A 16,842-nucleotide genomic window follows, 5' to 3' on the forward strand; every position below is an offset into this window, starting at 1 on the left:
GCTCAGATAATCCTCCTTCAATGACCCATATCTCAAGTCTGCTGTGCTTGTTGCTCTACAGAAAAGCAGGTTTCTCAAAGCCACGGATTTCAGGTGGCTCCTCTGAGAAGCCAGAGCTGTACAACGTGACGGCTGAAACCCAGTTGATGCAGGAAGCAGGGAGTGCTCCTTCAGCAATTAATCACATTGCTCATACAGCAGAAATTCTGGTACGCTCAATTATCCAGTGAGTAAAAAGTCCTAAAATCACTTCAGTATTGTAAAAATATGAAGAACAGCCACAGATGCAGATGACCTCTGTGTGTTTTGTTAGTGGCCAGGCTCTTCACAACCATGGAAAGATGCCCAACCTTGCGCCTGCTTTTGTGTCAGGTCTGCATTTGCCACGTTTCATAGAACCACAGAATGGTTAGGGTTGGAAGGAACCTGACAGACCATCTAGTTCCAACCCCCCTGCCATGGGCAGGGACACCTTCCACTAGACCAGGTTGCTCAAAGCCTCATCCAGCCTGGCCTTGAAGACATCCAGGGATGGGGCATCCACAGCTTCTCTGGGCAACCTGTTCAGTGCCTCAGCACCCTCTCCAGGAAGAACTTCTTCCTGATATCTAATCTAACCCTCCCCACTTTCAATTTAAACCCATTACCCCTTGTCCTGTCACTACAGGCCCTTGTAAAAAGTCCCCCCCAGCTTCCTTGTAGCCCCTTCAGGTACTGGAAGGCTGCAATAAGGTCTCCCCGGAGCCTTCTCTTCTCCAGGCTGAACAAGCCCAACTCTCAGCCTGTCCCCCCAGCAGAGGTGCTCCTTTCCTACAAGCAGCAGGAAACCAGCAGCACTGAAACCACAATAACCTGCAGCAGTTTCTGACCTACTCCAAAACCATATTTTGGTCTCACTATATGTTCCATCCATCACAGGAGGCTCTGCCTTCAGAGTAGACTTAAATTCCATTTGTGCACTCATAGCAGGACTTTTGGGTTGAGGGCAGCCTCCCACACTGTTCTGTGGCTCCGTCTAGGCACTCTTGCCACACAGCAGTTCGCATGGCTTGGTCTATCTGTCTCCCCATTGAGTACCCTGGATGCTGCAGTGCTCAGTATACTGAGGAACACTGAAAAGGTGAAATACAAGATTATTAAGGAACATGCCTCTATAAGCTCAGAGTTTAAACAAAAAAACCCCAAACCACACAAAAAAATTAAGAGAAAAAATTTAAAAAGCCAGGCCAACCTTCAGCGTTTAACCCTGGAGGAGAGAAAAGGACAGAAGCATTGCTGCACATTTTCTATCCATCCATCTACCTGTCTTTTCACATGGCAGTATGGCACAACCGCATGTTGCTTTATCTGAACACCGATTTCTATGACTAAAGTAGAAGGGTTTGAGGGCCTAATCATAAATTCAGATCACACACGAAGATCTATTTGGAACGTTGCTATTGAGTGACTTCACTGCATAAAGGACTTATCTCAATATTTATCACTCCGCATTGCAACCCAACTCAGAATGATCCCTGTCTCCCCCGAGAAACATTTAAACATTATTTAAACTGTCAGTTGTTCAGTTAAATCAGTAGAAAGCTAATTAACTAGGAAAAGGAAAGCTGAATTCCAAGCATCTAGGGCCATATGCAGCTGGGCTGCAGGGTTAGGGATGCACTTTTCCTTGCCAGGGTGCATTTGTGCAGAATTAAAGGGTTGTTTCTCTGTTGTCAAGGGTTTTATATCTATGACTTTTAAAACCCCCATTTTTTTTTTAAAATATAAAAGGTATAAAAAAATGTACCAGGGAGAAACAAGTATATATCTGTGATTTGTTAAAAGCTAATGTTAGGCAAGACTAAATTATTGTAATTACCCACTATATTTCATTATACCATTTTGAGAGCTCAGAAGCTGCACAGAAATCCAATCCAGTGCTGCTTGGTAAATACTGAGAATGAGATGAACGTGCATGACCCCCAAAAATAAATAAAATCCTCAGAAGCAAGCCACTGCCTCATAAAAGAACATGCAAGAAGCATATAAAGCCCTTTGTATCTGAAGCAGTGAAAAGTTCTGCCTTGAAATTCCTGAGACCTCACTGCATTCTGCCTTCAGCACAAGCCAACATAATGCAACAAATAATGGCTGGGGAACGTTTAACTTTTTCCCCTTTACAGCAACAGTGGCCGAATGCCGGACTTCCCAGGCAGTGCAATCCATAACCAGCTCTCCGTTCCCCAGCTCAGTAACACTCAGTTGCCTTTGAACACAACCTAGCATTCCGGAGCCGAGCTCCGCAACAGTAAAGGGCTGTCAGCCGGTGTGGATTTACAAGGTGTTGCAGTGTTAGAGCAGACCTACAAGAGCCAATTCTGTAGAGGCTATGCATTGCCAAAAATGAGGAGAGCAGGACTTATACTTCTTAGTGGTGGATTTTACAGAAGTTTCAATTTAAACTCATGCTCCCCGAGCACTTTTCACTGAGTAGGTGGTAGAGATACGTGGGTTTATTTTTTCCTACAGGGCACGTAATACAACTTCGGGCTGTATAATTATCTTGTTCAAGGAGTTCATCACTGATGGCAGAAAAAGCAACTTCATGGTCTTCTAAAGAGAAAAAAACCCCATTGCATTATTAATTTTTTTCCCTCCAAGCACGGAACATTCACAGCTGACAGTTACTGAGCTGGTTTCTCTGGCCTGCTGTTATCTGTCTGTTCTTCTCGTTGTTAAAAAGTACTGAAGGTTCAGTGCTGAAAAACTTGTAGGCTAATGCTCGTGCAGAACAAGGGCAGGCAGCCACTGGCGTCAGGGCGATGATGGTTCTCCCACCGCAAGAGTAGGAGGCACAGATGTCAGGAACATACGCCAAGGATACGAACTACAGGCTGTAAAGACTTCGAGGCTTTTAATAGTAGCAACCTAAAAAAAGTTACAGCTAGTCTTGAGAGTCACGAGCCTGGCTTTTGCAACATTCCCTTTTAATATTTGCAGTTGCTGATAGTTCAAGTCTGTGTGACAGCAGGCTGTGAAGGGAACCACAATCGATCTAAATTTACCGAAAAAAATCTTTTTAAGGAAGGCATTTTGCATGGTGATGGGTGGGAGAAGGAAAGTGTGGGAGACAAGGAGGGATTCTTGCCATTCACAGAGGTTTCTACTCACCTCCGCAGAGTAGAAACCCCAGCCTACCGAGCTGAGCTTTCCTCTTTAAAATACCAGTGACACGCTCCTGGCTCTCGCCCACTTCCCAGAGATTCACGGGGCACGGCTGGTCGCAGGGATGCGCATCCCGCACGCACCAGCTTGGCATCCTGCTTTCTTCGAGCTCGACACAACGGGCTCTGAAACCAAGTGTGGTGCCATCCCACTGCACGCCCTGAGGAGTCCTTTCTTCTCTGTAACACAGGATGGTACGAGGCCTCGTAAGGCTTTGGTGGGCAGACAGTCATTTTAACCAGGAAATGGACAGCTATCGTGACTTGTCCACAGTTTGGAAGTCCTAATGGCAGCATTAACAGATTAGAATCACTGCTTTGTTTTTTTTTATTTTCATGTACATACAGGCAAATAACATCATGTCTTAAGAACCACTGTCATGATTCATCCAATTAAGCAGTCAGCAGCAGAATTACCGAGACATAAATAGACCCTGTTATACACATTTATAAATATGACCCTGTCCCTGACAATCACAAGCTTTTCTTGATGGGAATGTTTACCGAAGCCTGCAGCCAAGAGGATACACTGCTGTAATGAAAATCAGCTTAAAAAAAAGAAAAAAAGACCTTAAAAAAGTATAAAATGGCAACACACATGAAGTTCCAAGTGGATTTGGGTCTCAATGGCCAAACAAACTATACCAGAGGAATACAGACATTTTAAAATCTCTGAATGTTTTACAGTATCTGGGAGAGAAGATGCTGTACTGCTACTTAGCTAATAAGAATCTTGGCCAAGAAAGCCCTGCATCACTGCCAGTGCAGTTAATATTGTACTTCTGCGCGTGGCCAAGGGGGAAACAGACAAGTACTCTCCACCGCGAACAGCGCTGAGGTTTCAGCAAGGAAGAAAACAGAAGCAAAAATCAGGGTTTTCCTTTCAAATAAAGTGTATTTGTATGGTGGAACTCAAGTCAACAAGAAAATAACCTACGTCAACAAAGTAACTTACTTTACTTACTAATAAGTAAAACTAAAGACAAAGTTTAAGTTGATGCAACAAAAAAGCACAACCAGGCACCGACAAATAAAAAAGCCCAAACCACATATGCTCCTGGATGATTACACTGCGTGAATGCAAGATTTTTCACTTGAGATAGTCCATATTTAGGCACTTGCTGACAATTTCTCATTCAGTTCCAGAGCTCTAATATCCCCATGAGCTTTGGCATTTTCTATAAGCACCTGGAGAGGAAAAAAACAAAACAAAAAAAACCAAGCAATGACAACCTGACAATTTAATATTTTACTGTTAGTATTTTACTGGCATTCTCAAATGCATTTTAATTTCTGCTATGCAGTTTCCTTAAGAGATTAAGTAATCCATAAGGCTAGATAGGAAATATTCAACATAACACATCAGCTTACCTGAAACCCCCACCCTGTCATGACTTGCAAAACCTGTAGTCACCTGCAAGGCACTACAACAGCATCACTTGTTACTTGAGGCTGAGAACAAGTCTGACAAGTAAGTTATCAGCTGGCAACTAAACTGGCAGAGCTAAATGAGACCTATCTCCCTGCTGACACACACTTGCCTCCTGCTAGTACAGTTGTATAAATCTAAATTTGCCAAACAGGAGCAGTGGCTGCAGCTACTTAAACAAAACTGCCAAGGTATCCTTTTCCCTCTCCCATTTAAATTTACCCTTCTTTTGTTTATTTTCCACACCTCCTATTTGCAGATTTTCTACTAGTTACAAAACCTCCCATGACAGCCTGATGTTCACAAGCTTCTGGCATTTCTCTTCTAATGCAATCACATTACACGTATTAAAAAGGAAAACCGTTAAGTAGAATTGAGCAAATCTTGAGCCATTACTGTTGCTGTACTCAGGGGTAGGGAGTATAGATGACTTTGCAGAAGCAAGTGCAATGAGATCACACCAGGATCATCCAAACTCATTAACTCCAGCTTTATTAAGAACCTGTGTGTCTTACAATGGATTTTGGTCAATGCTGAGCCTACTTGAGGTGTTGTACCTCTAAAGAAACTTGGCTCCACATTCGAAGCTTCACCAGGGAACAGCTGTTAATCTGGGCAGAAGAGCTCATCACGCCAGTGGCAGCGGTGAGGGGATTACTAGCAGCGTGTATTCAGTTGGAGTAGCAAAGTGATTCCAGTTACAAACCAAAATGAACCACCCCCCTTTTGCATCACATGAAAGAGCTGTGTGGATTTTCGAGTTTGACCAAATCCATTTGTGAAGTACTGTCAACAGAAACTAATGTGCCATTTGCTGTGTACTGAAAATAATGTACCGTTACAGACATAATAAAAGTCCTAAGCACAGAAAGTACAGCACTCTGCTGTTCAGATCTTTCAGGTCAGGGATACCACAGTGTTCCAGCCAGGCTAGAGGGAATTAGCATTTTCAGTGCGTTTATGTGTTCTGGTGAAGTTCTGATGAAATGGTCCTCAAGCCTACTGAAAAGTCACTAGTAGAATTCTTGCCAGTTTGGAATAGAGAGAGATTTCACCGTTTGTTTTTCATTAGTATTGCACAGAGGAACACAAGACTTTCAAACAAACAATTTCAAAAACTGAGGTATGTTTTGTCAGTGTAGAATCCTTTAACACTGCAATCTCTAGAGCAGTAAGCCAGCACCTCCTTAGCCTCCGTCTACCCCACTTCCAAGCTGCAGGCATGATACCGAAGGTAAACAGACTGAATTTCTGTATAAAATGGAATGTCTTACATCTATTAGTTCATAATCATCTTTGGCATACAGGTGTTGCAGGAGGTACCAGCGTGCCACCGACACAATGGTTTCTGGATTCCCCGCTTGATAAACCACTCTTAAAAGTCTCCCTGGAAGCATAACCAAAACATAATCCAAATCAAATGCAGCCAACTGGGTGGCCTGTAACATACCAGTATCCCACAGCAAGAAACAACCATCAGGAGTAATGTAAGGGAAGATCCTTATTTCCATACCACACAAGAAAAGTGAGGAGCAGAGCTGCACATTCCTTTGTTTCCTATAGAGTTGCATCTAGAATGCTAAGGAACACTGCATTACACCGTTGTTATGCTTAATATACTGCACTCAAGTCGGTGCTTTAGCTAGCAAGTAACCCAAATTAGACTGACATAGCATATTTTATGACTGCTACAGTACCAGGAGAAACAACTTGCTGTCTGTGAACTCAGCACAGACTCTGATTTCAGCACATGATCTGCTAACAAGTACAGCAGGTAGGTATTCTCTTGTTTAAGAGCTGTGGAAGAAATCTGTAGGCAGACAGTACAACCTCAGAAAGGCAGGTACTACAGTAAATCTTAATAATCCCAGCAGAATTTAATATCATACACAAATATGTTTAGTACAGGCACTCACAAGAGACATTGCAGTTCCTGCAAACACAGAAGCAAGATGTGAAACTGCAGAAGAGAAGGAAATTGGAAGACAGAGTACTACACAAAGGCTAAACATCTGTTTGGCTGATACTACCTTCCAGCACCCCCATCTCAGACCTAACCAAGGCATTTTCAAGCTCACTGAGTCATTAGAAATCTGGTGGAAACTGTTAATTAAGTTTAGTGGTGTCATACTCATTCACTGGTGTTCCATCACCTTTGGCTCTTGTTCAAGACTTCTGCCATTCGTAACCGATGTGATTATCCGGTACTTTGTGATTTAACAGGCTGCTGAGGGGGCTGCACCTAGTTTTTGTTTGCTATTTGTATTTAGGATTAATTTCTTGTTTCAGGATTTTGAAACACTTAGGCAGATCGATTCGATCTTGTGATACACCTCACTGTTCACGTAAGTTAATAGCTGAAATTGTAACAAGACTGTTTTTAATTGATAACGTAAGTTTTCATCCCAATTTTTATCATCGACAATCACTGCAATCGCATTAGGCTGCCCGTCACCTTCTCAAAAGCCCACAGAGAAAGTATGCCAGTTTATTAGAACTGTCCATGAAAACGGGTGAAGTTATTGAACAAAAACATGAAGAATATTCTCATTTTTCATAGCTTAAGCAAAAATACCATAAAAGACAAACTATACCGAATAATCAAACTCACAAAGTAGGAGGCTTCCAAGACCACCTCCCCTGAATTTTCCTCCCTTGCCTGAAAAAGCCACAATGAGCACCTGGTTGCTCGGGAATGAACACAAACTTTGCCTGTGAGCCCAACACACGATCAAAATGAATCCCAGCAGCAGACAGGACAGCAGTATTTGTTCCCACTTTGCTACTGAACAAGACCTTTAAGAATGTTTAGTCTTCCTGATTAATTTATTCAGGTAACACTCTATTAAAACAGAAGTTGTCTTACAGCTGTTTTTCCCTTGGTATGAAGGTTATATATGTGAGGGTTTTTTAAGAAAAGGAGGAAGATTCTGCTCCTTCCTGCTCCCCACAACACTAACCTCTTCCCTCTCTCCCTTTTAACTGCCATACTACTTCACTAATTAATTCCTCTTTTCGCTTTTCTTTTACTTCCTGGAGTTAGATCTGCAGATAATGACTGTTTGTACTTCTAGGCAGTGTGTTCCATTTAAAATTAACAGATCTCACATACCTTGCCCCCATTTTGCGGTTATACTGTAGCAGTGCTTGGAAGAGAGTAGCCACGGGGCAAGAAGAAAGCTTCAAAGCTTCAGCTGTTGCCTCCTCAACCAAGGACGGCCAGTGCTCATTTGAGACATTAGCCTACAATAAAAGAAAAGAGAAAAAGAAAGAGGTTTATTGTAGTGTGTAGTGTAATTCAGTTTTTGTTTGCAGCTCTCTGAAGAGCAGGTTTAATTCAAGCTGTTCTGAGTAATATAAAATATTGGCAGGTTAGAAAGATTAAAAAAACCAACCACCCCAAAAAACCAAACAAAAGTGATTAGAAGAGCTTGGAAAAGTCACATAAAATATTTTGGGACCAGCCTTGCCAGTGATACACTCGCTTGTTTATGCAAAGAATAAGTTTACTTTTTCCATGTGTGTTTTAGTAATGCTTCTTTTACTCACAAACCCTTGCTGGCTCTTGAGCTTGTAAAATTTTATCCCATGCACTAGACTATTCTAGAATGTAGCATTTAGCCCCAGAAGTGACATCATATTTTACCAGAAGCAAAAACCAACTCCAAGATGGTAATTACCTAATAGAGCAACTATTAAGCATATTGCTGCATCATCTGGCTTAAGAGAAGTTGCCTTATCCCCACTGTGACCGGGTAGCATTCAAATTACTGAACTTGAAGGGGTGCCCAGATCTTCATTTAGACAGAAAATTGGGAAACAAGCAATTTTCAAACATGGAGCTTTCTTGGATCTAAGTAAGGTTTTCACCAGGCTTTTGCACATTTTATTAAGGCAGTGCAGATTAGAGTGGCCAAACAGAAATGCACTGATCAGCTTCTCTGCTCATGCAAAAACTAGAGATGAGATAACCACATTTATACCAATCACATTTTTAAAGAAGTCTTGCACATTTTCAGGCAATTCAGTATTATCTGAAGCATCTGAAGTAGTATTAAGTTAGAGGGCACCTTGTGACCTGTGGAGACATTTAGGAGGTACAGGAAACAGGGAGCAAAAACAGACAGAAGAATCATGGGAGGAAAATCCTGTCACTTGACAAATTCTGCCTTTTGACGCATATGTTTGTGAGGAAGAAACTTATCTACACTGAGGGAGATTCTCTCTGCATATCAGGAGCCACAGCTTTGAAGCTTTATCCTCGATAACCCTGACTGCCTTTTCCTATGTAAGTACTCAGGATATATGAGGTTCCTTTGCCTGATTCTGATTACAGCTGTTAGCTCTGTCATCTGTTAAGATACATGAAAAAGCGTCAGCCAAGACCACAGCAGTATCTACCTTTTACACCAGTCTTCAGAGAAGTCCGGCGGTGCACTTCAGGTTTCTAGAGTGACAATTTTTAAAGAGAATAAACATTTGCTAAGAATTTATGTTCACCTGGCCCCTGGGTGCAAGGAGTAGAATGATTTTCTTTACACCACAAGGTAAACCTCCCTTAGATTGTCTTAACACTTCAAGGCAAGGAAACCTATCTAAAAATGACCATACGGCATAAAGTTACATGAAAAACTTGACTGAAGTCTCTAGGCACCAGTGCAGGAAAAACGTGTAAGGAAGTTGTCTGAACGAGCGGACAGGGAGTTGATGGGTACATCGCTTTGGATGATCAAACTGAATCTGTTACTAGACACATAAGCCTTATTGAACAAGTTACGTACACAGTGGTTTTATGTGAGTATTTCACAGCAACCTCACTTACAAAGAGACATTCTAAAAGCAGTCCACTGACCCTTGCAGTCTCATTTTATTCTCTAGTTGTCATTCATGAAATCCGAAGTCATTTATACATGGGCTTCATTTAAAGACTGCAGAAACCCTGCATCCCATGGACAAGTGAAATCATGTAGTTATGTACTTTCGATTATCCTACCATGCAGATTTCCAGCGCGAGCATAGCTAGCCTGAGCAGACTGGATAACTTCTCATTCCAGGTGCCCTGCTGTGATGCCAACTGCAGACTCTTTCTGTAACACATCTCTGCTCCAACCATCATTCTTTGAGACTGATATACTTTTGCCAGCCACTGAAAATAAAGATCCAACAAAATCAGTTATGCAGCCACCAAAACACACATCCATTAGATAATATCATTTAGCTCAATTTATGACAGTACCACAGCACACTATTAGCTAACATACCACCACCCACCCAGCCCTCATTCCAACAACACACTGTGCAGTGCCTTGCAGGAAAGCCTGGCCTGCTGCAGAGCTGGCACAACACCTCAAAGTAATTTCTTTAAGACTTCCCTTGACCACCCATGGACGGGTGTCTGATGGCTGTCTTAATGTGGAGATTGCTGACAGGTGAATAAACACACCTGGCTTTGTTAGTCACCCTTCAGACTACAAGAGCATTGTGTGATGCCTCAGTTGTTGCTGGAAGTTCTGTAGAGATGAAAAGGTAATTCTTCCCCTGGAGCAAAGCTTTTTCCAGCCATCCTGCATAACGCCAGGAAGATAGAGTGTGATCCTGAGCTCAGATGAAGGGTTGGGCTACAGTTTCTGACCCAGCAGGGTCATGCTGGGGGAGCTAGATGGGGCTAAGGAAGTACACACTGGGATTTGTGAAGTTTCATGCTCCTGCTGCTTGCTCCGCCAGCACAAGATGTCCTGGATTTGCTCATGACAAGAATTAAAAGGATTCTAACTCCCCCTTCTTTAATTCTGCAGTCACGTCACATTTTTTGAAGCCGAGGCAGCCACAAGTTTGCAAAACCCTGACATGTACATGATGTTCATCAAAATGCGTAAGGTACATTTAGAAATAGTCTTTGCTGGATCACCAAGCAAACAAAGCAACTTATATATAAAAAAAAAAAATTCCCTTGCTTTTAAGCAAAGATTTTTAGACTTCTGCTAGCTAAAGACTGCCTGGTGTTGAAAGAGGCAAAATTCCTAACCCTTCTAATGCACAGAAGTTACGTATAATTAAGAGACACACCACAAAGTATTTATTAGCAATAGTGAGATTGTGCATCCTTGACATCAAATTGCAGGACTACTTTGTAAATTAAAAGACCCATTTATATGCAGGGAAAAGGAGCTTTCCTTGGCCTCAGTTTTTTTTGGAGCAGAAGTTACCTAGCACTCAAGCCGTGAGGAAGAGATCCCTCATGCAAAGGCACAATGGCAGCTCTGCCAGATCAGCTTTTCTCCATTTTCCTGGTAAGCCACAGCACAAAAAGCAGAAGAGCCATCAGATCGGTAGTGCAGTACTCCTAAATCTTGCAAAGCAACCATTTAGACAAAAGCCAAAAACGTAAGCAAAAATCAGAGGTAATGGCCCCCTCTAACTAAGTAAAACTGTAAGGCATCACGACATATACTGAGTAAGACAAAATATCCATCAAACTCTTTGGAAGTCTAGAGCCAGAAAACATGAATGCATAAATCTATCCATTAGGAACAGATGTAGCAGCCAGGGTTTTTCAGAGTGCTATCCAAGCCCTCATAAATACCTTCTTTAACTGAAGACTGAAAAGATCTTCCTCAGAGGTATCTTATCTGTGGCCTGAATTAAAAAAAAAAAACAAAACCTTTCCCTTCATCCCCGATCACATACACTTTCAGTTCACTTCTTCTCTGTGCTTGTAAGCAAGATGACACTGGGCTATGCAAGGGATGCTTGGAGAATATATATAAGCCCTAATTCCATTTTCAAAATATAGTACTAAATTAGAGGATACAATCACTTCTTGCATGCCCCCATATTTTGCAAATCCAGTCTGAGTTCTGCAGTTCAGAAAGATGAAATCTCTCAAGCAAAAGAAAAGTGAGTCATAAAAAAGAACCCCTCCACAAATTACACTCATATGTTCCAGAAGGGATGGAGATCTGCAGCCTCATAACAAGTGAGATAATGATCTCTACAGCAGCCTTGCACTGATTTTCTAAGACTGCAATCTGCTCTCGTCAATCTTTCCACAAACGGGGCTTTGCTTGACAGGCAGAGGGAGCACCGCAAGTCTTCCAACTACATACAGGACTCCAAAAGCTCATGGAATTTTTATAAACAACACTGGTGAAGGAAGACAGTAGCCATAACTAACAGGAACGGCTAGGAATGAAATAAGTAAGTATGCTGCATCGCCAGAAGGCGTGTGTGAGACAGACTTCTTGGATTGTTTCACAGAAGCAGCACATGAAGCGAGTTACAGCACCTTCACATTAACTAAAAATGGTCTCTTGTGATGCCATGGAAGGGAGTAAGTGAGTGAACACCCAGTGGGAGTGATTTCTCTCCCCTGCAGACTCATCCTTCTCAAACGAATGGTGACACCTGACATCAGGAGGTTATGGAGAAAGAGACTTATCCAGACTTTCAGATCCTGAATAATGAATTGTCTATTACTGTATGAGGAAAACGTTTACTTGACTTATGGGTTATGGAATACTTCACTGGTTTCTGCCCATATGCAAAGCCACAGATACCTAAAGACAGAGGTGCCAGTGGTTTATCTCAAGGTTTTAATTCTCCTGCCTTCACATCTGCTTGCTTTTACTACCAGCCCTTATTGTTTCAAATATTAAAGTAAATTAACATAATGTTACTATTTTATAATGAACTGAATATAAGCTGTTTTTTCTGTCACTGGCTGTTGGCGGACAAACTAAAGCAAACAGTGAAACCAACGCTCACCCACGCAGAGTGCACACACCGCTGACAGCAGTACACCAAAGTCAGGGAGAAGATCCACACTTACTTGCCAGGCTGCAACGGAAGTTGAACTGGCCATGACCGTCTTGTGAAGCTCCTCCAGGATGTTGTTTGGAAGTTCTTTGTGAGACTGCAACAGCTGCTTACACTGAACTTGTCTCAAAAGCAAAAACAGAGCTGGGTGCTCCGGGCAGCTTTTTAAACCCTAAAACCAAAACCAAGGCTCAATGTGCTATCAGAGTTACCATTTCCAAATATCAGAAGATACTTCGACTGTTTCCATTTTGGTCTTTACAGAAAACAGCATTTAAAGCATTCTCACGATGATTGCAACATGGCATTTTCCTCCTACTCTACACAAAGGAGTGTTCCAGGAATTGACACATGAAAACAGATAAAGTTTTTTCTGTCCTCAAAATTTGTACATGTCCTACCCTCAGAGGTTTCTGAGAGATAGATAGGTAAACGGCAGACCTCCAATTCTCCTTTGGTTTCACAATCATTACAGATTTTGGGATAAGGGAGGTAAAAACCTGTCTGGTGGCTGAAAGTGACCTTGGGTATGTTCCAAGCAATTTTTGTTCTCCCAGCTAGGTGCTTTGTTCTCACTGGAACAGAAGCTCCTCACTAAACATTTCCTGTTCAATATCAGCAGATACCTGCAGAGTGTTTTTGGGAACACGCAATAAAGCAAAGACAGAAAACTAGCCATCTGTTGCTTTATCTTTCTCAGGTGAAGCATGTAAAGCTTCTGCAAGTCACATTACATCTTATTTTACTTGTTCAAACCACAATACTTCCAAGAATTACAATGCGATCTGCCCTAAGAAACAGCACTTACTCTTTTCACCCATTAAAAAAAACAAAACAAAACAAAACAAAATCAGCATTGTGTGTGAGTCCTTCAGAAGCTGCTGCTTTGCGAAGAATACATGGACACACAGAGACTTTGTGAAACACAACAGGAGCTGCTGGTATTTGCTGCAATTTGCCCCCATTAGCAAGTGTGGAATCACACTGCCTATCTCAAACTGAACAACTGCAGTGCCTGACTCATCATCCCCAGTTATACTGCCTTTGAGAATCCTGGGGCTGAAAACTGTCGAGGAGACTTTATGGTACCAGAGACTAATACTTGTTTCTTCACAAATCGCAGTCACTGACTGTCCTCTCCCTAAACTATTTAACTAACAAAAATCAAACCAAATAGACCATGACCTTCCCCCCCACCCAGGTATGTCTAGAAATCCCTGACTGTCGTTAATGTAAGACAGGCCAGCAGATATGCTGGTCAGAAAAGCAAAATGCCTTCTCACCAAGCAAACAAACTTCCCCCTACAAAACCAGCATGGTCACTGAATCAGGAGTTATTTTGGGTTTGGTGTGTGTATTTTAAACTCCTTTCCCCGTTAATGCAGAAATGCCATAAGCAAGGAGCACATTTGCACGGGAATACTCATTTTCGTTAATGAAAATCAGGGAAGTGTGCTGCTGTGTCCAACTGGCTTATCTTTTGCCAAGTCTTCTGTTCATGAACACATGAAACACACACCTGAGGCTTTTAAACGCGCCAGTCCCCTTCCCCAGTTGTGTTGCCTCAAGATTTTCCTTTCTAAATTATTAAACATCCACTTGTGGATCTGAAATGAAGAACCAGCACAACACAGGAGAATACATCCAAGTCCCCTGCAAGTCTCCTACCTGGATTTCTTGCCATGGATTTCTGTAACATTATGCTTAATACTAGGTTAATGAATAAAAGCAGAAGGGCAGACTTAGCTTTGTCATGTCATACATTGCTTGTTTCAACTATTAACACATTTCTGGTTTTGCAAGCAGAGTATCTTGGGGAGGGGATAAAATACCAACCCCTATTGCATCTTGTAGCTCTGATGGAAGAGACAATTGCTAATTCTACCATAATCCGCCAGTATGATGCCATCATACCTTGGTACAAAGAGCTTCAGCTTCTGAGAGTTTACCAGTCTCCTCTAGGCTTGTAATAGCTTGACAGAGACACCAGTCCTCAAGAGTCTGAATATATTTATGTGGAAGGTTGTTTTCTCTAGCTGCAAAACCAGGAAAAAACACTTAACCAGACTACCATATATGCTGTAGTGCCATACCATTTCACATGCTGTACATCTGGGAAGAGAGAACTCTTAGGAGTATTAACCTGACACGGCTTCCTGCATTAGTACGAACACTAGGAGACAGTAAAATTAAAAGCAAGAAGAGAAGAAAAAAGAATACACTATTTGAGGTAATAGTTTGAGAACAATCCATCACACATGGAATTTTAATTCCAGTTTTCAAAATACTGTAGACATTGAGCAAGACCGAGGTGGAGGTTATCTCTCTATTGGAAGAGTTACAGAACCCAAGAGTACTTCAGCCCTTCCCCGTAATCAGTGTTTCTATGCTGTAATACAGCCATCCACTTGGGCATCAGAGTTCGTAAGTACTATTTTAAAAAAGCATGTGAGGCTTTGGAGGGGGAAAGCAAGCTGTGATTCAGTAATTAACCCTAGCTGTGCACTAGGATTTCGCATTTTTATGTGATAAAATACAGTCAGAGCTCAAACCACTACTGAGGAATTCTCAGCTTACTGGCAAGCTTCTGAGATTCCAGAGTATTGCAAGCTTAGAGCATTCCGATTTTATTTAAAAAAACTCAAACTCGTATAGCTTACTTTTCGCTGAAACTGCAGACAGAAGTGTCATCTCCAGACCTGTTCGCTTCGGCTGAGTGTTGTTTAGACAGACAACAGTGTTCTCAGCATGACAGGCTGCCATCAGCACTGCCCAGGCAGCAGGATTATCTAGAAAAGAATAGTTAAAGGCAACTCATACCCATTCTAAATATGCTGGTAGTTCATTTAGAATGGTCTTTACCAGGTTAAACATAAAACCACAGCCACCAATGGAAAAACACACTGTAGATAAGTGAGATTGCCAGAACAAGGCAGGTAATTCCATCAGACCCTTACATCAGCTCAGCCCAAGGCAGCTGGTAACTATTTGCATTGAACTAGTAAAAGTCTTCCAATTATAAGACAACGATGCTGTTTCTAAAGCCAACTAATGTATTTTTTACACAGCCACTGGTGCGCTAACCGAACCTGCCAGTTTACTTCTGACTACACTATGTGATTCATTACGAAACGGCCTCAAGTTGTGCCAGGGAAGGTTTAGATGGGAAAAATTCTTCACTGAAAGGGCTGTCAGGCATTGGAAGGGGCTGCCCAGGGAGGTGGTGGAGTCACCATCCTGAAGGGATTTAGGAGGCATGTGGATGTGGTGTTTAGGGACATGGATTAGTGGTGGCCGTGGCTGTGCTGAGTTAATGGTTGAACTTGATCTTAAAAGGTCTTTTCCAACCTAGAAGATTCTACGATTCTATATACAAGTTAAACTTGACTATCACTTCGTGCCACACAACAGTGGCAACAAAAATCCCAAGATGCCCTCCACAGCTTTCAGTCATACAGACTCAGCCTTTTCCGATTACTAGTGTGAAAGTTATGGTGATCTGTGCCTACTTCTAGTGTCAGCTAATTCCAGTGTCAGCTTTACCCTGACCCAGCCCCATAAAGAGCAACTACCACTTAGAAAAGTGGTCTGTCCTGAAGTGGACACTGCTCAGCTCAAAATTTCACCCATGTAACGTTTTCATCCCAAAGATGATGAATTTTGCCAGGAAAACAAACCAAAGCCTGAAGATCAAACAAAGTAAAATGTGAAGCATACTGCTTTTGCACAGCAGTCACAGTCTTGCACGCACCTGTAGGAAAGTCACTGAATTTTTTAACTTGCAGCGACACTAATGCATCAGAGCAAGAATACTGCAGAAAAAACAATGTTTCCGTATTTCACTATCAGGTGCAAATTGACACTTGAAAACCCCACTAGATTTGCACTTCATACATTTAATACAGATCACCATTAAGCAGTAGGTGAACAGTTGCCTGTACTTCCTAACCAGCATATTGTAACAGAACACTTCCAATCTAAATTCTCAAGCGAGAGGAATAAATCTCTTCTGCTTGGTGTAGCATACTGACTCTGAGGGAACATGTGTTCTTCTTGTCTAACATACAAAATAATGCTTATCTCTTCTCCTGCTGAGGGATTAATAAATTGCCCAAGTTTTCAGAACAAGCCTTAAAACTCAGCAATTGATTTTCCCTGTCTAAACTTGAAATGACAGTTAAAATTTCAACTCTAAGCATACTCCCCAAAAGAACAAAACAACCCAGAAAAGTACTTATTTTTGTTAGCACAATTTTGTTTCTGATGGGTAAAGAAAAAAATATCCCTGATGTGTCTGAGAACAAGAGTAACCTGGACAGAGGTGGATTGCCTTCTGAATATTTTTCAGAGGATTATTTTTCTCATCATCTAACATGTGACATCCTGCTGCCAACT

The 16,842-nt window shown here is 41.8% G+C and overlaps 1 protein-coding gene across 1 annotated transcript in view; it reads right to left on the reverse strand.

The window, feature by feature from the left end:
- Positions 1-4,313: 4,313 nt before the first annotated feature.
- TTC37 (tetratricopeptide repeat domain 37) overlaps positions 4,314-16,842 on the reverse strand; it is a gene marked incomplete at its 5' end in the record, with an annotated part of 27,889 nt that continues 15,360 nt past the window's right edge. The window contains 9 exons of the mRNA XM_010155576.1: positions 4,314-4,391; positions 5,907-6,015; positions 7,499-7,500; positions 7,732-7,875; positions 9,626-9,778; positions 12,461-12,619; positions 14,362-14,483; positions 15,108-15,236; positions 16,759-16,840. Of these exons, the coding sequence (XP_010153878.1) occupies positions 4,314-4,391; positions 5,907-6,015; positions 7,499-7,500; positions 7,732-7,875; positions 9,626-9,778; positions 12,461-12,619; positions 14,362-14,483; positions 15,108-15,236; positions 16,759-16,840 (978 nt within the window). The remainder of the gene's footprint in view (positions 4,392-5,906; positions 6,016-7,498; positions 7,501-7,731; positions 7,876-9,625; positions 9,779-12,460; positions 12,620-14,361; positions 14,484-15,107; positions 15,237-16,758; positions 16,841-16,842) is intronic.

Source organism: Eurypyga helias, unplaced genomic scaffold (genome assembly GCF_000690775.1).
Source record: "Eurypyga helias isolate BGI_N326 unplaced genomic scaffold, ASM69077v1 scaffold17, whole genome shotgun sequence".
NCBI classification, from domain to species: Eukaryota; Metazoa; Chordata; class Aves; order Eurypygiformes; family Eurypygidae; genus Eurypyga; species Eurypyga helias.